Genomic DNA, 23277 nt, shown 5'->3' on the forward strand with positions numbered 1-23277 from the left:
TGTCGTTCCAGCCCTCCCCACATCGCTCCCCCTCCCCACTCCCGTCCCACCCCACCCCCTATCTATTTCCTCACCTTCCCCTTTCCCAGTGCCTCTTGCTGATTGTCCGGGTTCCCCCCCCCCTCCGCCCAGCCCCCAGGCACTGTTGGGAGGAAAGGGGTTTCCTCCCTGCTCACCCCCACCCTTCTTGCACCATCAGTTCCTTCCGCTCTCATGGTTACACCACTTTTACTACCGCAATCCAGGAGCCTCCTCCCCACCCCCTTCAGCTCTGCACACTTCCCTGCTTTACACCACCCCCCAGCCCTGCACCCCCAGCTCTGCACCCCCCCCCCCACTGCACCTCCGCACCAGTTCACCACCTCCCCACTACACCTCCCCACCAGTTCTCCCCCTCCTCCCCTGCACCCCCCACTTAGCACCCCCCACCAGCTCTGCACCCTCCCACACACTGCACCTCCCCACCAGTTCTCCACCACATCCCGCACCTACCCGCTGCACCCCCCCAACTCTGCACGCACGCACACACACACACCCCACTCTGTACCACCTCCCCCAGCTCTGCCCTAGCTCCCTGCTGCCTTGGCAGGGGGAATCCCTCCAAGGGGCAGGCAGGTGGGGGAATCCTAGTTTGGCTGGGGGGGGAGGGGAAGGGAAGCTTACATTGGGGTCCTACCTCTTTCCTGGTGACCAAAGAGGTTTGCCAGGTTTGTCTGGGGGGGGTTCAGGAGGGTCCTCAGGGAGGGGGGTGTGGGACAGAGGAGATCTGTCAGTCCTTCCGCAGGACAGGGGGTCCTAGGAGGATCTCTACAGCAGGTGAGGGGGTCAGATGGTCTCTCTCTGGGCAGGAGGTGTGTGTGGGGGGGGTCAGATGGTCTCTGCTTGGGGCAGGGTGTGGGATCCAGAGGGATTCTTTGTGGGGGATGTGGGGAGTCTCTGTGAGGAGGTTTGGAGGAGTGCCTGTAGGAGGGTGCAGTGAGGGGGTAGGTGGTCCCTCCCTGGGGCAGGGGTTGCAGGACTGGGAGAGGGTTCCCTATGGAGGGTACAGGGGTATCCGCGGGAGGGTGCTGGATCCTGGGGGTTCCCTATGTGGAGTGCGCGGGGAGGCTCTGGTCCCTCCCCAGGACGGGATGTGGGTTCCTAGGGGATTCCCTGCGGGGGGAGAGCGCAGGGAGGGGGTTTTCGGGGGGGGGGGGGGTATTGGTACCTGCATGAGGCAGGGGGTGTTGGAGCTAGGGCAGTTCCCTATGGAGGCGTGGGGGGGGGTCTGGCCCGCCCCAGAGTGGGGGGTACAGGGGGGGCCTGTCAGTCCCTCCCCGGGGCAGGGGGACAGGATCCGTGGGGGTTTTCTATGGGGTGGAAGGGTCCCCGGGGGGGGGCTGTTCCTTCCCCGGGCGGGAGGTGCGGGATCCCGGGGTCCCCGGGCGTGCGGGGGTCTGGCGGTCCCTCCCCGGGGCGGTCCCTGCGCTCCGCTCCCCGCTCGCTGTCACATTCCTGCCGCCTGAGTCAGGCCCGGAGGCGGCGGCGGCACCAGGAAGCGCCGGGCCCGGGCCATGTAACCGAGTCGAGCCGAGCAGATCCCGGCCCGGCGCGGCCATGGGGGACGGGGCCGAGGAGGAGACGGTGGAGCTGCCGCTCACGGACGGTACTGAGCCGGGAGCGGGCCCGGCGGGGCTCAGGGGCCGCCCGCGGGGGAAGGGAGGGGCCGGAAGGGGGGCCCCGTTCCGGGGTGCAGGGGGCCTGGAGGGGCTGGTTCGCAAGGGGAGAGGCAATTCCTGGGAGCTGGGGAAAAGTTGGGGGGAAGGAGGGGAGTCGGGGGGCAGTTCCGGAGTGCAGAGAGAAGGAGGGGGTGGCGGGTGCAGGTCAGAGGTGCAGGGAGAAGGGAGGGGTGGCGGGGGCAGTTTAGGGGTGCAGGGGGAGGTGGCGGGTGCAGTTCAGTGGTGCAGGAAAGGGGGTGGCAGGTGCAGTTCAGAGGTGCAGGAAGGAAGGTATGGTGGGTGCAGTTTGGGGTGCAGGAAGGAAGAGGGGTGGTGGTGGGTGCAGTTTAGGGGTGCAGGGAGAAGGGAGGGGTGGTGGGTGCAGGAAGGAGGGGGTGGCGGGTGCAGTTCAGGGGTGCAGGAAAGAGGATGGGTGCAGTTCAGGGGCCATTGGTTTGAACTGTGCATGCCCCCTGGGACTTTAGGGGTGGGTTGGGAGGGACATGGCTGCAGAGCCCTGGTGGCAGTGGAGTGGAAGCGGGGCATCTATCGAGGGAGAGGAAGTGCAGCAGAGCCATGGGGGGGAAGATGGCCCTGCCCCCTCTTCTCCTTACAGCCCTAGCGCCCCCCAATCAGCAGGTTTAGCCCCGTGGGTGGGCAGCAGCAACAGGGGAGCGGGGGTGGGGATTAGTCACTGCTCCCCCCTTCCCCAGGGACTGGCAGCGTGGAGGGCTCACGAAAGCTGGAGGCGTGTAAGACACAGGCTGCTGGAGGTGGGGGTGGCCAGGGACATGGGTAATGTGGCAGGGCGCTACTGGGGGTGTGTGTGATATGGACGGGGTGGGGAGTGGATGCTAGTGGGGGAAGGAGTGACATAGGCAATGGGATAGGGGCTGCATGGGGGGACACGCTGCCCCCCCCCAAAGCTGGGCACTGAGCTCTCACCCCCACTGGGTGCCAGGCTCATGCCCAACCTGCTCCCAGCTGGGTCCTGGGCCGCTCACATTGCCTGCCTGGGCACTAGGGTCCTTCGCATGGCAGCCCGGGGTGACCCCTGCGCTGCTGTCAGGTGCTGTTTAAACCCAAGTGAAGCCCCTGTGTGGCATGGATGGTGGGAGGGGGGCAGGGGCCACACACACGGCTCTGGCCTGGAGCTTTTCAGTGGAGAGAGTGAGGGAGCGGTGCCAGGTGGCCATCAGGGTACCTGTCACTCGGTGCCAGCTGTGGAGGGTCGCCTGCGTGGATTGGGGCCTCCCTGGCCAATGTGAGGGGTTGAGAGGAGGGGGCAGAATCCTCCTTGTAGCTGCCAGGAGCTCAGAGGGGCATGGAAGTGCCAGGCAGAACACAGCTGCACCCGCAGCCATGCGGGAAACCTGGTGGGGAGGACAGGTATGGTGGGGGGGGGGTGTAGGGAGATCTGGCCAGAGTTGGGGCAGGTTGTTAAGCAGATGATCTCAACCCAAGCTCCTCCCAACTGTAGGCTCTGCCTTTCCCCACTGCACCCCCCCCTACCTACCCTGAGCTCTGTGTCCCCCTTCACAGGAGGGGTCGTGTGGTGCCCCTCACCTTGCCATCCCCTGGGGTGAAGGAGATGTCTCTCCAGACCCTTCATACCCCTACACTCACATTCGCCAACGTACCAGGTGTCCCCTCGCTCCTGGGATCCCCCCTGGGGTTGGTATCTCTACCCACAGCTCTGGCCCCACCAAGACCTTGGCTGTGGAGGAACTGCAGGGTTGGGAATCCCCCTTCGGGGCAGAGGAAAGTGGCATCCAAGATCCCCACTAGGCAGCACCATGGGGCTTGGCTGGCAGTCGTCAGTGTCCCACCTGGAAATGGAGGAGGATCTCCCCGCCCTGTCTTGATCCCACAGTGTCTGGGGGGATGGGAGTTGCTGGGCCCGCCCAGCCCCTTGGCACCAGCACAGCTGTGAGTCACCGGAAATGGAGCCTCCTTCTCGCTGTGCCCTGACCCCACCCACCCCTAGGGAGGGGCTGGGGGGCTGAGGTGCAGCAGGTTGGGGCGGGGGGGGGGGGGTAAGGCAAGGAAGTTCAGTGGGGGGATGGGATGAGGCCAGAGTGGGAGGTGGGGGGATGGGCCTGAGCTGGATGAGTGTGGAGGGGTGCGGCAGGGGGCATGGGCCCATAGGTGGGGGGACAAGGCAGGAGGCATGGGCCTGTGGCATTGGATGAGGGGGTAAGAAGAGGTGTGTGGGCCCGTGGAGTAGGACAGTGTGGGAGGAGGTGAAGGGCACAGATTATGGTGAGCAGGCAGGGTGGGGGGGTGGCACAGGTCCTAGGCTGTCTTTGAGCCCCGCATCCCCTTAACCTTATCTCTGTGGCAGCAAACCTGACTGGCCATGAAGAGAAGGTTGGCATGGAGAACTTCGAACTGCTCAAGGTGCTGGGGACTGGAGGTGAGTGGGGGACGTTGGGAGGCTCTGCCATGGGGAGGGGCACTGGAGGTGAGCAGGGGGCACTAGGAGGCATTCCTCCTCCCAATGGTATGGCATCCTGCCTATCAATCCCCTCTCCCTTCAGCCTATAGGAAGGTCCCCTGGCCCGGCTGCCCACCCCACTTTCCTGGGTCCCATCATCTCCCCAGTCTCCTGGGATCCTCCTGATGCCCCCCTCTGGAACCCCAGCCTACAGGAAGATCCTCTGATGCCCCTCTGTGTCCCCCAGCCTACGGGAAAGTGTTCCTGGTGCGCAAGGTGACAGGCCATGACGTGGGGAAGCTGTATGCCATGAAAGTGCTGCGCAAGGCGGCCATCGTGCAGAAGGCCAAGACCACGGAGCACACACGCACTGAGCGGGCCGTGCTGGAGCATGTGCGGGCATCGCCCTTCCTAGTGACCCTGCACTATGCCTTCCAGACCGGCTCCAAGCTGCACCTCATCCTAGGTAGGGGGAACCTTGGGGGTGAGGAGGGCAGGGGAAGGTGGGACACTGAGCCCAGGGGATGGGATGTGGCAGATCCTAGGTGGACAGGGCAGGGGCACCTCAGCGGAAGGGAGGAGTTGGGTGAGCATCCCAGGGGAAGGGGTTGGGGATGGGATCCATGGGTGTGGGCATCTCAGAGGATGGGGTGTGTGACAGTGGGGGTCCCAGGGTGTGGGGGTGGTAGGTCCCAGGAGTTGAGGAGCAGAGGGCCCTGAAGAGAAGGAGATGGTTATGGGAGCCCAGGTGGACAGGGTTAGTAACTCAATGGCGTGGGGTGTGGAACAATGAGACCCATGGGAGTTCCAGGGGATGGGGCTTGGCAGATGCCAAAGTGGAGAGTGGATCCAAGGGAATGGGGGCACAATGGGATCCAGCAGGTGGGAAGCAGGGAGACCCTGGGGTGGGTCAGTAGGTGGAGCTGGAGAAAGACCAGTATTGTTTTTGACAGCAATATTCAATGAAAATAGAGGGGGAAATGGTTTTCATCTAACTTTTCCAGGGGAAAATTTTCAAGTTTTTCAGCAGGAATTAAAAAACTGAAATATTATGATTGAGAAGTAGTGCTGCCATGCCTGATGGGAGTTGTAGTTGAAATGCCTCACACTCCTATCCTCCTTATGTACTGTGTGTGCCCTGGTTGGACTAGACCTTCCATGATGCACCAGGACCAGGGACTTATAGGACACAATAACTAGTCTCGGGGTCGGGACTGTGGTGCATCATGGGAGATGTAGTCTGGCTAGGGAGCCTAGCCTATAGAGAAGAATGGTGGGGTGTGAGGCAGCTGACCTACAGCTCCCATGAGGTGCTCAAGCCAGTCAGCAAGGGGAGGCTGTGGTGCATTGTGGGAGATGTGGTTCAACCAAGGAACTTGGCTTACAGAGGAGAATGAGAGCATAAGGTGCCTACATTACATCTCCTAGGATGCACCACTGCCAGGGACTCATATGACACACTAGCGGCTGCTGGGAGGAGGAGGGACAGGACTGCGGTGCATCATGGGGATGTAGCTCATTTGGGCATTTGTTTTTTTAATAAAAAATATAAAATTCCCTCCAGAAACAGGCTTTCGGGGAAACTTTTCCTTTAATCAAACCCCCCAGTTTTCCTGGGGAAAATCTCCAAGGGAGGGGCAGTGAGAGTGAAGCAATTGTGGAGACATAGGGCGCCCTGTGGGCAGAGAAAGCCCTCCCATATGATGGGGTGAGGGAATCCAGACCAAGCTGAGAGGGGCAGGGAGGAAACTGACTGGGGGTCCTGGGTTCTCACTCCCTGTCTCTCCCCTTCTTCCAGACTACGTGAGTGGGGGGGAGCTCTTCACCCATCTGTACCAGCGTGATCATTTCACCGAGGATGAGGTGCGGATCTACTCCGGGGAGATCGTGCTGGCGCTGGAACATCTGCACAAGGTGGGGAGCTGTGCCCAGGGGAAGGGGCAGGAGAGAGCAATGGCAGAAGGGGGTCTGCTTTCCAGGGGGTGCATGTTCTGGGGGGTGGGAAATACCTGGAGGGTACACTCAGATTCCAGGTAGACTGTTGTGCTGCTGGGGGGCTCTGAGGGGCTGTACCATGGGACTATGGGGATGCTGTCCTGTCGGGAGTTTCTGGGGGACTCTCAGGAGGTGTGCTGCAGGGGCTATGGGGGTGCTGTCCTGTCAGGGGTTCCTGGGAGGACAGCACTCCAAGTCAGGGGGGCACTGAGAGGCCATGTTACAGGGGAACCTGGGGGATGCATGGCTGTGGGGAATGCCTGTACTGACCCTGTGCCCATCCCCAGCTGGGCATCATCTACCGAGATGTGAAGCTGGAGAACATCCTGCTGGACAGCGAGGGGCACGTGGTGCTCACTGACTTCGGCCTCAGCAAGGAGTTCCTCACCGAGGAGGTCTGACGCCACTACCCGATGATCCCTCCCCGTAGCCTCCCCTGGGACCTCAGTATCCTGCCCCTAGGGGCCCCTATCCCATCCCTTCAGCCTGCCCCCTGGAGATCCCCCAATATCTTTGCCCCATAATATCCCTCGGGCACCCCAAAATCCTTCCCGTGGAGATCCCCCCACCATTCTGCCTCCAGGAATTTGCTCCCCCCCCCAGTGATCTCCCTGCCCTCACTCTGTGTCCCTCCCCCACCCTTCTGATGAGAAGGGGGAAGAGAGAGTCTCTTTTCTTCCCAAGGGGAGGGACTCTTTGTCCTGCCCCCTCCGCCCCAGTCACTGCTGTTTGAGGCCCGGGGAAAGGTGACAGCCCCTCTTCCTTGTGGGGGCTCCATAGCTTGCACCCTGGCACTGAGGACCCCCCCCTCTTCTCACCCTCCCCTGCAGAGAGACCGCACCTTTTCCTTCTGTGGCACTATCGAGTACATGGCCCCCGAGATCATCCGCAGCAAGTCCGGGCACGGCAAGGTGAGCAGGAGGGGAGTTGGGGGACATAGCAGGGGGAGGGACATAATGAATTGGAGGGCGCAGGAGGGGAGACAGGGTATGGCAAGGGTGCCATGGGGGGCAGAGTGATGAGGGAGATGGGGGCAGGAGAAGTGGAGGACCTGGCAAGATGAGGGGGGATCTGGGGAAAGACACAGCAAGGTGGGGGGCAAAGAGAGCAGTGGGAGACGGGGCAAAGTGAGCCAGGGGGGAGCTGGGGATATCAGGCAAATGAGGGGGCTGGTTGCCGACTGGTAGGGGGAGTCAGCCTGTCACAGTCACTCCCACTCCTACCCCAGCAGCAGCGCCGGGAAGATTGGGGGGGGATTCCAGGTTCACTGCGCCCTCCCCTGAAGTGGGAGGTGGGGTTCACTGCCCCCATCACCCCCACACGCTCCCTCTCCCCATAGTCCGTCGACTGGTGGAGCCTGGGGATCCTTATGTTCGAGCTGCTGACGGGGGCCTCGCCCTTCACGCTGGAGGGGGAGAAAAACACACAGGCCGAGGTGTCCAGGTGAGTGGGTGGCTGGTAACGGGGGGCGGGGAGGGGGATGGGCAGGGCTGGGTAATGGGGGCAGGGACGGAGATTGGCAGGAGCCATGTGGGTAACGGGGAGGGGGATGGGCAGGGCTGCCGGTAACGGGGTCTGTCTGTGCTGCAGACGCATCCTAAAGTGCCAGCCCCCGTTCCCAACTGTCATTGGCCCTGTGGCCCGTGACCTGCTGCAGAAGCTGCTGTGCAAGGACCCCAAGAAACGCCTGGGTTCCGGGCCCAGTGGGGCCCAGGAGATCAAGGAGCACCCCTTCTTCAAGGTGAGGGGGAGGGGGACACCTCCACCCTGGCCACAGCCCACTCACGCATGGCTCCAGCCCCTCAGCAGGGCCCTCCACAACCTGGGCAGGGCCCCCGAAGCACAATGTCCCCTCCCCACCAGGGTCCCCCACAGCCGGCCCCATGTACAGCCCCCTGTGTTAGGGTTCCTGGATCCCCCCCCAGGTCCCCTATACCCCAGGCAGGGACCCCCTCATGTTTACCCCGTTCCTAAGGGGGGGCCCCCATAGAGTCCCCTCACATACTGCCCCTGTCACTAGGGCCCCTGGCCTGGCCTCACACCCATTTTGGCCAGGGATCCCCGCACAGCCCTCACACGCCTGGGAAAGAGCCTTGTGTGCACCCCAGCCAAGGCACCCCCGGTCACCCCTGGCAAGTCTCCCCCTGCAACTTACACCCCCACCTTCCAGCAATGCTCCTCCACTCCGCCCTAGGCATGGCCACTCTCACACACAGCTTTCCGTGGGCATGGCCTGCACCCCAAATCCTAGAGATGGCCTTGTGGGTGGCAGGAGACCCAGTGCCTCACCCCAAGCTAGGCTCTGGCCCTGTGCTGGACCCTCCCCTCCATTAAATCTTTCCCCACTCACCCTTGCCCCCCCTGCACACTGACTCTCGGATCTCCCTAGGGCATAGACTGGGTGAATCTGGCCGCGCGGCAGGTGAAGGCTCCGTTCAAACCCATTGTCCGCAGCGAGCTGGACGTGCGCAACTTCGCTGAGGAGTTCACACGCCAGGAGCCCGTGTACTCGCCCGCCGGGACTCCCCCCAACCTGGACCGTGTCTTCCAGGTGAGACCCTCCCACCCTGCTGAGATTCCCCCAGCAACACCCCACTTCCTGTGTGCTCACTGGCTGGGACCCTCCAACCTGGACAGCATCTTCCTAGTGAGACCCCCCGGAAGTTCCCCCAACATACCCTTTCCTGTGTACTTACCTATCGGGGTCCCCCCAACCTGGACTGCATCTTCCCAACATCCCCAAGTCCTCCCAACACCCCTCTTCCTGTGCACTTGTCTGCTGGAATCCCCCAACATGGCCAGCCTCTTCACAGTGAGACTCCCCCAACCTGGACTGCATCTTCCAGGTGAGACCCAATGCCCCCGAGGTCCCCCAACACTCCCCTTCCCATGTACTTGCCACTGGGTGAGACTTCTCTCCCCACCACCCCCGTCCTTTGGACTTGCATGCCAGGAAACCTCCCCCCCCACCTGGACTCTGTCTTCCAGGTGAGACTCCCACTCCTGAGATCCCCCAACACCTCCCTTCCTGTGCACTCACCTGATGCCCCCCCACCTGGTCTGCATCTTCCAGGTGAGCCCCCTGCCCTGCCATTCCCCTCACCCAGCCAGCCGCATGTGTGTGGCTGCTGAGCTCTGGATCCTGAATGCCCTGCTCTCACTGATGACAAAGGGGGGCTCTCTTATGGGAGGGGACGGGGGGTCTCCACTGGGTGCTGTAGCCATGGAGTTGTCTGCAGGCTCGCCAATCCCACCGCCCCAATCTTATCCCACCCTCTTTCAGGGCTACTCTTTCATCGCTCCCTCCATCCTCTTCAACCACAATGCGGTCACCATGGATGTGCTGGAGCTGGCCCTGAGTGGGGAGCGGCCGGGCACTGCTGCCGTGGCACGGAGTGCCATGATGAAGGTAGGGTGCCCCCTAGTGGCTGGGGTTGCTGGGTAAAGGGTGAGGGAGGGACCTTGGTGTGAGTGGGATTCCCAAGGTGTCTCTGTGGGCAGAGCTGATGCTCCTCCCTTCCCTCCCACAGGACTCTCCATTCTTCCAGCTCTATGACATGGACCTGAAGGAGGCAGCGCTGGGTGAGGGCAGCTTCTCGGTGTGTCGCCGATGCCAGCAGCGCCAGGGTGGCACCGAGTTCGCCGTCAAGATCATCAGCAAGAGGTGGGGGTGCTCCCTCGGCTCCCATGGCAACACCCCCAAGTTCTAGCTGCTATGGCAACCAACCTCCCTGCTCCCATGGGAACACCCCCGCTCCCGCCCCTATAACAACTTCTCCAGGGGCTTCCCCGACTCTCCCAGCTCCCACACCAATGCCCAAGTGCCCTGCCCAGTTCCCACAGATGCCTCCTCAGACTCACCCGTGGGATTATGTGGGTCCCCCTCATTCCAAACTCTGCTTCCCCAGGTTCTCCATTTCTCTCAATCACCCTGTATGGGACCCTCCCCCACCTCCAGATTCCCCCCTCCAGCCACCAGACTCCCCCTGCAGCCTTCCCCCCACTCCCTCTCATCATCTCCCTTCCCCTGAACACCCCTGCTATCCCATTCCCCTCTCCCCCAGATACCTCCCCTGAGTCCTCCCCTGCCCCCACCCCATAGTGCAGTTTTCCCGAGCCTCAGCCAATGTCTCTCTCCCCCTGCCCTCCAGGATGGAGGTGAACACGCAGCGGGAGGTGATGGCCCTGCAGCTCTGTGAGTCTCACCCCAACATCGTCAAACTACATGAGGTGCATCACGACCAGGTACCTCCTTCCCCCTCAGCCCTCCATGGGACTAGCACTTCCCCCTTTTCCCGGCATCAATGATCCCCGCACCCTACCCCAAAGGTGGTTGCATTTCAGCGCTGGGTGAGGGATCCTTGTGTTAACCAGCCAGTGTGCCCCATCCCAGAGGTAGCTGCATCGTACTGGGGGCTATGTTTCTGTGTTGCGGGATGCCTCTCTGCTCAGTGACCCCCTCTCCCCTCTCCTCGGGCAGTACCACACGTACCTGGTGATGGAGCTGCTGCGGGGGGGTGAGCTCCTTGACCGCATCAAGAAGAAGCAGCATTTCAGTGAGTCGGAGGCCAGTCAGATCATGCGCAGCCTGGTGTCAGCCGTCAGCTTCATGCACGACGTTGGTGTGGTACACCGAGACCTCAAACCTGAGGTTTGTGGGGCAGGGCCTCAGGATCAGGGTGCATGACCAGGGTAAAGGTGTTGGGGGATTGGGGTGCAGGGCCTGGAGGATCATGGAATCGGGGTGCAGGGCCTTGTTTTGTGGTGTGGAGCTTGGGAATAGGGGTGCGGGGCCTGAAAGACTGGGGAGTCAGGGTGCAGGGACTGGGGGCTGGTGCTGGCCTCCAGGAGCTCACGGCCCCATCCTCCCGCTGTCCCCCAGAACATCCTGTATGCAGACGAGTCCGAGGGCGCTCCAGTGAAGGTGATTGACTTCGGCTTTGCCCGCCTGCGCCCCCCAGACTCCCAGCCCATGCAGACACCCTGCTTCACACTGCAATACGCCGCCCCTGAGCTCTTTGCGGATGAGGGCTATGATGAGTCCTGTGACCTCTGGAGCCTCGGTGTCATCCTGGTATGCTGGGGGCAGGGGGAGGGGGAGATCGAGTACAAAAGCACCCAAGATCCCTATGGGGGGGGTGAGGGCATTGCGGATCCCAGGGCTCTGGAAGGGTCCCAGTCTCTCTCCCCCCACACTGCTCTATAGGTGCTGTGCGCTCCAGTGCCACCCCAGCAGTGAACGTGTTTCAGCAGGGCCAAAGAATTAACCAGACAATGGCACCTTCCCCCCACGTAGTCCATGGAGTCCCAGGGCCTGGGTGGGGCAGTGCTGACAGCTTTGTTGCCTGTCTTGCTGCCTGCCCCGAATCTGGCTTCCTGCCCCCGCTCCCAAGAGCAGAGGAAGGATAAAGGGGTTTGACTCCCTTCTTCCCCCAGGGTCGGGGTGGGAGGTGAGGGGAGGAAAGGAGGAGCTAATTCTCCATTTCCACTACAGTTCAAGGGCAAGATTGTCCCCTTGCTCCCAAGATTGCACGTTAGCTCTGCCCAGACTATAACCCCACCCACACATGGAGTGGGGCTGTCAGGAATCCCCCCACCATTCCTGGGAACAGCAGCAGGCCCCTCTGTGCTTCTGTGAGGAATTCCTGCTTGGGGTGGGGGGTGGGTCTTGTGAGACACGGACAGCCTGGTGCTGGGGTGGGACGGGTGCTGGCAGGGCCCCCCAGAGCAATGATCCCCCACTGGGATACCCAGAGCAGCTCCCCTCTCTGAGTGATGGGTGCAGGCGTCTCTGCGTCAGGTACACTGAGGGCAGCTTCCCCCACCCCAGTCATCGGCTCAGAGTCTCTGCAGACTCAGGGCACGTGTGTCACATTTTCCAGCTTTTCCCCCCCAGCCATGAGGCCTAGAAACTGATTTTTATTTTTTCCTTCAACGGAAGCTGCCGTTCTGCTGCAGTCACCTGACTCCAAGAGCCGGTGAATTAAGCATGGGGCAGTTCATGGCAAGGCCTAAACCCACTCTCTGACTCTGGAGTAATAGTACCAGGTCCTGAAGAGCTATTGGGCCTGGAGGGGTGTTCGTGAGGGCATGTTGCTGGGGGGGAGGGGTTACTCCAGGGCAAGGGGAAGGGAAATGCAGGTGGGTATTGGGTTCCCTCTGAAAGCAGAAGTCTGTGGGTCCCTGCGTCTCAGCCACCTCCACAATCTCTCTTCCTCTCTGAGCCATTTGAGTGGAAAAAACAAATGCTCAGCTCTGCGCCATGCTGGTGGGTTAGTGGTGCCTGGGCTGGGAGATCACCCCCCTTGGGGTAGTTTGCTGATATTTGCCCTGAGTCAGCCTCACCCAGACTGTCTGGTAACACCTTTCACTGTCTCTCCCCCCCATCCCCCAGTACACCATGCTGTCCGGACAGGTGCCTTTCCAGAGCAGCCAGGAGGGTGGCGCGCTGACTCACGCAGCTGAGATCATGCACAAGATCAAGGAGGGACAGTTCTCACTGGAGGGCGAGGCCTGGAGGGGGGTCTCTGAGGAGGCCAAAGAGCTAGTCAGAGGTGAGGGGAGGGCTGGGGGACATGAAATAAAGGGTCAATATACAGGACTGTGTTCTAGTGCTGCAGGGGTGAGAGAACCTGGGTAGGGGGTGTATCTCTCCCCCCACCTCAGACGGAAGGAGTGCTGTTGAGTTTGGGGAGGTGACATGTGACAGAGATGACAATGTCCTATAATATCCTTGGGGCTCTCACTCTGTGAAGTTTCTGTATCATTGTGGGCCAGGGGTTACATGTGTCTCCATGGGGAGGGGGACCACAGTCCTCCAGGAACCAGCAACAGTGGGGAAGGAGGGCAGGAGTGATTAGGCAAATTGACTCAGGCTGTAGCACCCCCAGAGAGGTCTCACCACCTGGCGAGGCTGCATAAACTGGTTCAAATGGGATTCTCCAGAGAGCAACAGAGAGAGGACTTCTGGATAAACAGCCTCAGTTTAAACTGACTTGGGGCGGCCTTGTGATCCAGCAAATGGGGCAGGCTCTTCTGTCCGAGGGGGAGCTCCAATCCTTCCTGGTAAGAGTTGGAAGGATTTTAACCTACTGAGGGCCCTTTAGACTGGATGGGTGCTCGCTGCGAAGCCTTTAGCCGGTGGGTAGGAACTGTCATATGGCTTCTCTGTAACACTTTCACCTTAAGAATAAATGTGCTTGCTTAGAAAGAGCTGTACAGTAATTTGGGACTGCCGGCAGTCCCAGCTGGTCAGAGATATGGCTGTCACGGTGGGTGGGGCTGGGGCATTGCTCCCCAAAAGGGAGTCCAGTGTGGAATGGGGGGCATGTGAGGCTGAGGTATTGTCCATCCCTGCCATGAAGGGCTGAGTATGGGAGAGGTAGAGATTTGTGGGGCTGGGGAATTTCACCTCTCCCTCCCACCAGGGGAAGAGCCATCCTGCTTACGCCTCCCCACTATCACTAACCAACCCCTGGCTGTGTTCCCCTTGCCCCACCCCAGGGCTGCTGACCGTGGACCCTTCCAAGAGGCTGAAGATGTCAACACTGCGGTACAGCGAGTGGCTGCAGGATGGCAGCGCCCTCTCCTCCACCCCGCTCATGACCCCCGACATCTTGGAGTCCTCAGGGCCCGCCGTGCGCTCAGGGGTCAACGCTGCCTTCATGGTGAGGAGGGGGGACCGGTCTGGCGTATGGCCATAGGGGAGCTGGCGTGGTGGTGAAGGAGGCAACCCTTGGTTAGGGGTGGGGGTTGGGGGCTGGCTGAGTCTCCTTCGTGTTTGGGGCTGGTCAGAGCCTGCATGGTATGGGGGTGGGTGGGAGGATAGACAGGTTTGGTGGGGGAGGGACTGGCTCTTAGGTGGGCCGTGGGGATGGATTGAGGTATAGGGAGGAGAAGGGCCAGTTTAGGGGGAGAATAGTGTCAGGCAGGGAGAAATGAGCGTCCCAATAGGTTAGGTGGGGATAGGCCAAGTGGAGGTGGAAAAGTCTAGGGAGTGAATCTCTGGGTCTCATCTTGCCCTCCAGGCCTTCAACAAGGGCAAACGCGAGGGCTTCTTCCTGAAGAGTGTGGAGAACGCACCCCTGGCCAAGCGCCGCAAGCTGAAGATGTCGAGCACAGGGGCCGAGGCTCGGCGCAGCTCATCGTCATCCTCCTCTGGTTCCTCCTCAGCACCGCCCGCCCGGCCCCCTCGCCCCAAACCACCTGGCCGTCGTCACAACCCCCCCTCGTAGTGTCTGTGGGGTAGGGAGGGGGGCTATTTATTGTCTCTGTTGCTTGTGGGGGGGAGGGGGAATGTGGGCGGGAGTCTCATTTGGGGTTTTTTAGGGGGGATGGGCCTCTTTTGGGGGGAATCTGCCCCCCCATGTGGACATAGTTTTTCATTCATCTTGTTTTTTTCATTTTGATTTAAACATGGGGGCTGCCCTGTGTGTGTAGGGCAGTGTGCTCTGGGGGCCATGGGGGGGATGTCTCATGTGATAGAAATTTGAAGTCCCACGGGAGCTAAAAGATGGGGTGGGGGCTACAGGACGGGGTGTCTGGGGCAGGCACCCCTGTTGGGCTTCTGGGTCAGATTAGGGTCCACCTCTGCCCCTGACAATTCAGGGTTGCCCCAACCCACCCCATGGAGAGCTGTACCCACTGTTGTAGGAGCTGTTCCTTACAGGGGAGAGGAGATCCTGTGCGTAGGGCCACCCCCACTCCCTGAGATCTGAGGGCAGGTCCCTTCAGCCAGGCTCTGGGGCTGGAGTGAAGGTCAGGCCGTTAGGGTCACTCTAGCCTAGCCAAAGAGGGGGTGGGACGTTAGATCTATATTTTGTTTTAATCCTTTGTTAGCTTGTGGAGGGAGGCAGCATTGGGTACAATCTCACCCAGCTGATGGCCCAATTAGTCTCCCCCATCTCCCAGGGCAGCTGTTAATCTGGTACCCCTGCTGAGGGGGTAGGACCCTCTAGGGAAGGGAAGAGAGCACCCCCCCCCTTCAGTAGCTGCGATGGGGGAGGAGAGGGAGACAGGGAAGAGGGGTTTTGTTTTTTAAGAGACAGACATTTCTATCTATTTTTAAACTAAGACGGTGGGGCTGTGTCAGAATACAGCCTGCAGCAAGCCAGCCCCGACCCAACTCCAACCCCAGCCCGTCCGTCCGAGCAAACGGAGCCAAGGGGACGCGTGGGCCTAAACGGCTCAATGCCAGGGGCTAGTGCAGAAGGCGGGGTGCGAATCAGTCACTTTTAAGGGTGTTTGTGCAATCGGCTCCGCCAAAGATTGGGGCGGGGGGGAGGGGGAAGCCAGGAGGTGTCAGAGTCAGGAAGGTGGGAGCCGGGTGCTGCCGTCCCGCGGGTGGGGGGAGGCCGCGGCTGACTGGTGTGTGTGGCTGCCCTGCCCCATGGGAGCAGCGAGGAGTCAGGGGCTCTCCTGGGTGCGGACTGGCCGAGAGCGAGGGCCGCCCCATCCAGCTGCCGTGCACTTAGAAGGAGGCGGGAGACCCCCCGATGTGATGTAGGTTGGGCCGGGCCCCCAGCTCCTGAAGCTCCGCCCAGGGCGGGAGCCGCCTCTCATCTGTCTCCGAGCAACCGCCTGTATTTTGTATTTGAGAATAAAACTCCTCTGACACCGCCGCTGACTCTGTGCATGGCCGGCCGGCGCGCTCACGCGGGACACCGCAGGCGAGCGCCTGCCCGGGCAAAGCCCGCCCCCCGCAGCTGCTAGGGTGAGCAGCCGCGCCTGCGCCGCCCATACTACGAACTGCAGCCACCAGCGAGAAGCGCGCGCTGAGTCTGCGTGAGCCACCTGTTCTTATTGGCACTGCCGCTGCCGCCGGAGCCGCTGCTCATTGGTCGCTACTGCGCCAATGAGCAGCGCGAGCATGGTATAAATATGCGGAGCGAGGCCGCAGAGCTGTAGGGTTCTACGGCAGGGTTGAGATCAGCGCCGGCTTTACCTGTACATGGCACCTGCTAAAGAGCTCTCCCCGGTGTAAGCTTCGGGGGACCGGTGTAGACGTCAGCCTCTCCCAGATTGGGAGAACAGGCAGGGCACGGCTCCCTGCTATATATACTCTGAGCGCCCTGCTTGGGGGAAGAGGTGGCTTTTTAAAGCATCGAAGTGTGAGTAGACTGGGCTCTATGGGTTATCTGGCTGCCCCGGGATCACACACACTCTTCTCCAGGGTACCACCCTATCTGTGGGAACCCTGAGTTCGAGCCATACCCCTGCACTTGCCCCCGCTGTCTTTCAGTCACAAGAAGGTGATTTAGGGCACTGATGTAGCACTTCAAAAATAGAAACCACCCAGGCAATCTTTATGCCACGTGGAATGGAACTGAAATCCCCCCGCCTGGAACAGAAGCTAAGATACAGCTTTTGATATTGGGTTGGGTGAGCTGCACAGCCTCACCTCACCCAAAACCCCCCTCTTCAACGATGCACTTGCCGTGAGGCACGCCTTGGGTTCCTGTGGGATGCCAAAAGTGGTTCCCAGCAGCACCTGCAGGGATGGGACATAGGACTGGACTTGAGACTCTGAATCAGAAACTTAGCAATGTTTATGCCTGTTGCTAGTAGGGGGATGCTGTTCCAGAACTCACTCAGCTTCAATAGCTCTTCTCCCTCCCTGATGTATTTACAAGCCTAGCTCATTGTCTCCTTTCCCCTGATCTGCCCTAGGGAACCTTATGACTGTACCCAGCTCCTTGGTGGTAATAGTACCATCCCCCATCCTTGTCAAGAAGGCTTCCTTGAACTCTGCGGGGAGAGAGGCAAGGATTCAGTGCCACAGGGTCCCTTCTCCTCCCAGCACTTCGGGGCAAATAGGTGCCTGGGCCCAACCATGTTAGGAAGCAACAGGTCCCTGCAGCTGATGCTATGTACAGCTACGCTGAGTCCCTCCACCCACAAGTCCCGGCCCCAGCAGTTGTGTTTTGCATGGAGCCCTTTAAATACTGCCTACCCCAACCAAGTCAGGGAGGCTGATGTTCAGCTGACAGAAAGGGGACAGGCACTGAAGAGCAGGTGGCTTTAAAGGCAAAGCGGTGTGGGCCTGTAGGCTGATCACGCACCCCCACCCCCCCAGGACTAGTACACAGGACCGCAGCCCTTGGCACACCTTCCTCCCCCCACACACACTGTGGAGATGGAGTTACCTGTGCCAGAGGTCTGAGGTTGGGGGAACCTGAGAGCATAGTGGGGGGGGGGGTTCAGCCCCCCCACTTCAGGCATGAAACACAAGGAGAAAACAAGGCAGTGGGAGGGGGTGGTTCACTTGATGCACAGGGACTGCCAGAACCACACCACTACACAGACCCTTTTATTAAACATTTCCATGCTGATCCCAGCAGCGACTGAGCACACAGCCATCCACACAAAACAACGGCCTCAGTTCATACACAGCACTGGTCACTAGGGCTGGAGGGGAAGGGGAGGAGAGACTGGGTCCTGAGCAGCCATCCTCACCCTCTGGGATGACAGCAGGCCAGGACTAGTCCCTTCAGGAGCTGGAATGACTGGGGGGGGGGGAGCAGAGCAGAGCTGTAGCCAGTGGGGCCTGAACACTTGGTCCCTAAAATCTAGTTGTCCCGTCATGGGGAAACACATGCTATGGAGCCCAGTCCTTACTGCAGCTCAGATATCCCCTAGGCACCATCCCTGGGGATGCCTAAGTAAGGCTAGCAGGAATTGGGGCACACCCCCCCACATACATACAGTTTCCCCACACAAGGGAGAGCAGAAGCCAGGGGCCTTTCCTTACCTTATAACTACAGCTCTCTCTGTCTCTCTCTCGCCCCCCCCCCCCCCGGAGGCCTCAGTGCTGCCCCCTGGGGGCGTTAGTTGGACTCACATGGGCAAAAACCCACCCTCCCCGGAACTTAGGATGCCCTGGCCCACAGAGGAGTCCCTTCCCTAGGCTATATAGGGGAAATGCAGCAGCAGCCCCTCCGAGGACTCCAATTTCAGGTCCTTCAGGGCCAGCTGCCCCTCCTGACGCTGGGGGTCAGTGCTGAGCTCCACAATGGCCTCAGGAGGCAGCAGGGAGTGGGAAATGGTGATGGTGCTGGGGGTGTCAGCAAAGTTGAGGGCCACCAGGAAGCGTTTGTTCTGGTCCCAGCTGCGCAGGTAGACAAAGACTCCTGGCACAGTGCTGCGCAGCATCATGAACTCCCCATGCAGCAGTGAGCGCTCCTTGCCCCGCAGCTCACTCAGGTGCCGGAACAGGGAGAGCAGCGAGGAGCTGTCCGCACTCTGTGCCTGGAGAGAGAGACAGTTAGTGTGGGGCAGACCATGCCCTTCTCCTTCAGCTCCCCCAGAGCTCTGGCCCCATCTAACCTCATCATGCACGTCCCGCCCCTTAGCTCTGCTTGTACCCCTGCCCTCACCTTGACAGTGATGTTGCTGTCCCCACCCTGGGGGGGCATCTTTGAGGAGAAGCCGAAGTTGGCCGAGTCATCCCACTGCATGCGGGATGCATTCTGCTGGAGAAGTGACAGACACTGGTTAGATGGAGCTGTACAGCTGGCTGCCCATCCCTCCTTGCACCAACCCACTGATTCCCTCCCTCCCCTCCCCCTTCTGCAATGCTCTTCTACACTGTTCCTCCTCCCCCAGCACCTTCAAGGACTTCTCTCCCACACAGGTCCCCCCTCTTGTCCTCTTACCTGACTCTCCCAGGCCTTCCCCTTCCCCCCACCCCTCTCCCCAGAGGGATCCCCCAGTCACCTGTCCTGGCAGCTCTTGCAGCCCGATTTCATCCCCATAGTTGGTGAAAGGCGTCCCTGGCAGCGTGAAAAGTAGCATGTGGTAGAGCCGCAGCAACCGTTCGTTCACTAGAGAGGCCATGTGCCATACCTGCGGGCCCCCCACCTGCAGAGACAGCAGAGATACAGTGTCAGCCAAGGGGATGGAAGCTGGGCTTTATCCCCAGTTCTGGGAGTGGGGGACTAGCGGTCACAACCCTGCCTTATCCCTCTTGAGCAGCCAACACAGAACGGATCCTGGTGCTTTGTAGCACACATCTGTTGGGGCTATGCTCCCGCCCCATCCCCAAAGGGGAGTCCACTCTGAGCACAGGGACACAGGGAGTGAGGGGACAGCACTCACACTCCAGCTGGGCCATTTCTCTCCAGCAGCCTGGATATAGTCTCGGATCGCGTTTTCCACCTTCTCCCCACTAGGCTCTGACCCCAGCCCCATCAGATACGGGCTGGCCAGGAGGTCGGCACTGGTCTCGTTCAGCAGGGAGAAGATCTGCCTGGAATCCTGTTGGCCCGTCCCAGCAATCAGCACCCTGGGGGGAAGAGAGTCAGGATACAGTGAATGCCAGGGTTGGTGATGCTAGGAATGGGAAGGGGGGTTCGGTGAGGCTGGGATGGGGCAGCGTGCAGTGTCTGAAGATGGAGAGGTATTTTCTAGAGGTTGGGGGAACATGGGGGAGCTGGGGGTGTTTGAGGGAGGTTGGCACCAGGACAGGAGAGAGGAGTTCAAGGGAGGGAGCCCAGGAGAGCAGCTGGTCAACCAGCACCCCAAATGGGCCAGAACCATTTGGCAGGGGCTGGGCACCCACCTGGCATTGCCATCAGAACTGTACTGGCTAGTGAGGTTCTTCCACTCAGCCAGGAGCTGGGAATCCTGGAGAAGAAAAAGACCTGTGAGACTGAGACAGTCACCCCCCACACATACTACCCGCCCCCAACAGCCCACTGCTTTCCCCCCCCACACACACACAGACAAGCCAGTCACTTACATTGAGCTGCTCCACTCCCTTGATCTGGATCCCCGCCACACCTCGCTCCAGCCAGAACTCCAGTGCCACCTATCCAGAGAGTGTGTGTCAAGTACCAGCACCTGGCATGCCCCACAGCCACCAGCCCTGCCTCCTCCTTCCACCTGGCAGCCCACAGCCAACAACTCTTACCCCCAGGTCTCCATACCCCTAGCCCCTATGCATGAGAAACCCAGATGGTGGTTCCATAGTGAGGATTCAGGGGAAAGGGCAAACCACACCCAGACAGATCCCTGGGGAGGAGCTGTGAGAGAGCAGGACACCCTCTCTCCCCAAAACATAACCCTAAGATTAGATTGCTAGCTCCCCTCAGATGCTGCTCCCCAGGGTGCGCGCCCACCCCCCCAACACCCGGAACCACTCTCACCTTCATTTTATTCTGGAACTCACTGCTGCGGAGGGTCTCCAGGCTGAACCAGGGCATCTGGCCATGGTAATTGGGGGTCAGGTCCAGGATGACCTTGAGACCTAGGGAGAAAAGGAGGTCAGGTGTACATCCCCGGGCAGGGAGAACTCCCCAAACACCCCATAGCCCATTCCCCACCCCCGGGGCCAGATCAAATCCAGCTCCCTCAGGGGGAAAGGCCTCATACAGGGACATTTTCTTACTCTTTTTCTTGGCAGCCTCCAGCAGCTTGGCAAATGTCTCCTTAGTGCCGAACTGAGGGTTCACTTCCTGCAGGTCAGTGCCAGCCAGGTCGTCCGGGGGGTTTACATGTATGGGCCCAATTATCAGCCCCTTCACCTTCAGGGAGCTCAGATAATCGATGCGCTGCTGCACCCCTGGGGGGAGAGCGGACAAGGGGGGAGGTCAGAGGCTGGCAGCTCTCCCAACCCCAAACAAACCCCCTCCCACACTCCCGGTAAAGGCTGTCTCCACAGCCAGTCTCTTGCCCCTTATTACCTCTTCCCCCCAGGTGAAGGATACTCCCCAGTCTCCTTCCTTCCCCCACCCAGAATGGGCCCCTTAGCCCAGCCAAACCCCCAGTGACAGTTGTCCCCATGCATTTTGGGACCTTAACCCCAGCTCCACTTCCCTCCTCCCCCACCCCAGGACCTTAACCCCAGCTCCACTTCCCTTCTCCCCCCTCCCCCCCCCCACGGGACCGTAACCCCAGCTCCACCGTAACCCCAGCTCCCTTCTCCCCCCCCCCCCACCCCCACGGGACCTTAACCCCAGCTCCACTTCCCTTCTCCCCCCTCCCCCACCCCCACGGGACCTTAACCCCAGCTCCACTTCCCTTCTCCCCCCTCCCCACCCCCACGGGACCTTAACCCCCGCCCGTCACTCAGCTCGCTCCCCCCCCGCCCCGCTGCTGAGTCAGCTCAGGCTGGGCTGACGTCAAGGCTGATGAAACAAAGCCCCGTGGTTGCCGCCAGCCGGCTAGAACCGGCTGGGAGCAACTTGGCTGGAGCAACTCGGCCGGGCCAACCCGCTACCCCGCCGCCACCTGCGTGCGCTCAGCGGGGACAGTCCTGTCCTGCCCCGCCCCGCGGCATCAAGCGCTGCCACCCCAGCTAGGGGTGCCTGGGGTCCAGTTTGTGCCAAGGTGCCACCCAAACCCCAGTGTTGACCCAGGTGCCCAGCACCACCCGCGCTACCCCAAAGCTCCCCCCGTAACAGCCTCTTCTCCCCACACCCCAGCTCGGGGAGGGAAGTGGGGTCGGCCGGGTTATGGGGCATGCGGTGGTCAGGACTCCTGGGTTCTAGCCCCAGCTTCAAGGGGACTGGGGTCTAGCTGGTTGGGGAGGCTGAGAATCAGGACTGCCGACTTCTGCACCCAGCTGGACTCACCTGCTAAGTCCCCGACTCCATCGGCATCCGAGTCCTGGAAGGCCTCCAGCGCCTGGATGCGGTAAACGCCCCCCTTATGCCACCACTCCTGGGGAGGCAGCTCCTTGCAACGGGGAGCCTGGACGATGATTACGATGGCTCCCGCCAGCATGCCCAGCCAGCCCAGCCAGAAGAGGATGAGCAGGGCCCAGCGGGTGCGCACCCACCCTGGAGTGCCGGCTACCTGTAGCAGCTCCTCCTTGGAGAGCCCCGTGAACTTGGTGCCAGCGTCCGCCTCGCCATCCTCCTCGGGCACCTTCACCTTCACCATCCCATTCTTCTCGGCCAGGCTGCCCGGGGAGCCTGCTGCCGGTGAGGAGGGGGAGCCCGTCATGGGCTGCTTCTCTGGCTCCATCTCGTTGAGCTCCACCTCCTTCATGTCCACCTCTCCGTCCTGGCTCATGCTGCCTGGCTGGATGCCACTGGGTATCGCTAGGGCCTGCGACGAGGGGAGAGAGGCAGAGCCATATTGCCCAGGCACAAAGCACTCCCTCCCAGCAGGCACAGAGCCCGCTGGGCACAGACATTTCTCCCCCTGCCAGCCCCACACCCGTTTGTGCCCCCTTTTTCACCCATGACCTCCTGCTTGCCTCCCCCCCGCCTTGTGCGCGCTAGTACCAAACCCACGCGCCTAGGGCGCAGCGTTAAAAGACACCGTTCCCGGCGCCGAGCACATGCAGGCGAATTGTACCTAAGGCTGCCTGATTGACTCGTCCTGTGACAGAATGGGAGGGGGCGCTCTGTGCCAGCGCTGATATATCCGGCTCCGCCTCCTAGTCCCAGATCCGCCCCCGCCAGACTTAAGGTGGATGCACTTATTTACTCTGTGTTGAGTGTGTTCCCATGAGCTGCACTGCTACAGCCTGCAGAGGGTCTTGCTTATTGCAGAGCTGCGGGAGGGAAGGACTATGGAAAAATGGGGGTTGTGCCGTGGAGAGGGGGGCAGTGCCCCAAGGGTGGGCGTCTACTCTGTACTTGCTACAATGTACTAGATGGTGGAGGACAGGAGATGACAACACGTGGTTGCCTCTCCCTAGAAAGTTTGGGGGGTGAGAATGGAAGAGTTTCCAACTAGGGATAAACAGAATATAATTTGAGAGACCAGAACTGGAGGGCTCAATGGGTAGGGAGATATCTTGGCCTGAAGAGAGGAGGTTCACGGAGGGTATCTAGTGTTTAAAGGTGGGGTCTGGGTGGTAGGACACCACTTCACCACCTGGGCTTCTATGTCCAGCTCTAGCAGGAGTGGGATCCAGTGGTTAAAGCAAGGAGTTGGGGCTTGGAGGCAGGATTCCAGGGCTCTAGTCCCAGCTTCACAGCCTGTGGCTGGACGACTCCTTTTCCTTCAGTGTGCCTCAGTTTCTCTGTCTACTCTTAGCCTGTCCCTTGGAGCCATGTGCTTGGAAGAGAGTCAGTCTTGCTGAGAAAGAACTCTGTTTCAGGGGGCCAGAGATCAGCAGCTGGGAACCCTGGGCCACATTCCTACATCAAAGGCCAGGAACCCATGAGGAGCAGGGGAGGGATCATAGTCCGGGAA

The 23277-nt window shown here is 60.7% G+C and overlaps 2 protein-coding genes across 4 annotated transcripts; one reads left to right on the forward strand and one right to left on the reverse strand.

The window, feature by feature from the left end:
- The first annotated feature begins 1401 nt into the window (after positions 1-1401).
- On the forward strand, positions 1402-15749 carry RPS6KA4 (ribosomal protein S6 kinase A4). Of its 2 annotated transcripts, none has more exons than XM_067544060.1 (17): positions 1402-1645; positions 4042-4113; positions 4342-4600; positions 5933-6048; positions 6417-6524; positions 6960-7040; positions 7469-7572; positions 7720-7870; positions 8519-8680; positions 9413-9538; positions 9660-9793; positions 10281-10374; positions 10610-10780; positions 11012-11203; positions 12524-12683; positions 13633-13796; positions 14157-15749. In XM_067544060.1, the coding sequence occupies exons 2-17, from the start codon at positions 4057-4059 to the stop codon at positions 14361-14363; spliced, it is 2286 nt and encodes a 761-aa protein (XP_067400161.1). In that variant the 5' UTR covers positions 1402-1645; positions 4042-4056; the 3' UTR covers positions 14364-15749. The 2 variants fall into 2 exon arrangements, with proteins under 2 accessions (XP_067400161.1, XP_067400160.1); XM_067544059.1 differs by having other exon boundaries at positions 4382-4600.
- A 580-nt stretch (positions 15750-16329) lies between these two features.
- SLC3A2 (solute carrier family 3 member 2) lies at positions 16330-22460 on the reverse strand. Of its 2 annotated transcripts, none has more exons than XM_067544062.1 (10): positions 22432-22460; positions 21702-22179; positions 20516-20689; positions 20274-20374; positions 19868-19936; positions 19688-19752; positions 19225-19411; positions 18844-18987; positions 18504-18596; positions 16330-18375 (listed from the first exon to the last, which is right to left on the reverse strand). In XM_067544062.1, exons 2-10 carry the CDS (start codon positions 22141-22143, stop codon positions 18031-18033), a joined length of 1620 nt encoding a protein of 539 aa, XP_067400163.1. In that variant the 5' UTR covers positions 22144-22179; positions 22432-22460; the 3' UTR covers positions 16330-18030. The 2 variants fall into 2 exon arrangements, with proteins under 2 accessions (XP_067400163.1, XP_067400162.1); XM_067544061.1 differs by having other exon boundaries at positions 18504-18599.
- Positions 22461-23277: the final 817 nt, after the last annotated feature.

Source organism: Emydura macquarii, unplaced genomic scaffold, assembly GCF_026122565.2.
Source record: "Emydura macquarii macquarii isolate MOO-44397 ecotype Brisbane River unplaced genomic scaffold, CSIRO-AGI_Emac_v2 contig_968, whole genome shotgun sequence".
Taxonomy (NCBI): Eukaryota; Metazoa; Chordata; order Testudines; family Chelidae; genus Emydura; species Emydura macquarii.

Excerpts from the sequence above, each read along its gene's own strand:
- RPS6KA4 (XM_067544059.1), top strand. The coding sequence starts at position 1,597 with ATGGGGGACGGGGCCGAGGAGGAGACGGTGGAGCTGCCGCTCACGGAC. Across the intron at positions 7,041-7,468 it reads GCAAGTCCGGGCACGGCAAG|TCCGTCGACTGGTGGAGCCT; the intron begins GTGAGCAGGAGG and ends CTCTCCCCATAG. Across the intron at positions 8,681-9,412 it reads ACCTGGACCGTGTCTTCCAG|GGCTACTCTTTCATCGCTCC; the intron begins GTGAGACCCTCC and ends ACCCTCTTTCAG.
- SLC3A2 (XM_067544061.1), bottom strand. The coding sequence starts at position 22,143 with ATGAGCCAGGACGGAGAGGTGGACATGAAGGAGGTGGAGCTCAACGAG. Across the intron at positions 19,412-19,687 it reads AGTTCTGATGGCAATGCCAG|GGTGCTGATTGCTGGGACGG; the intron begins GTGGGTGCCCAG and ends TCTTCCCCCCAG. Across the intron at positions 18,600-18,843 it reads TGCAAGAGCTGCCAGGACAG|CAGAATGCATCCCGCATGCA; the intron begins GTGACTGGGGGA and ends TCACTTCTCCAG.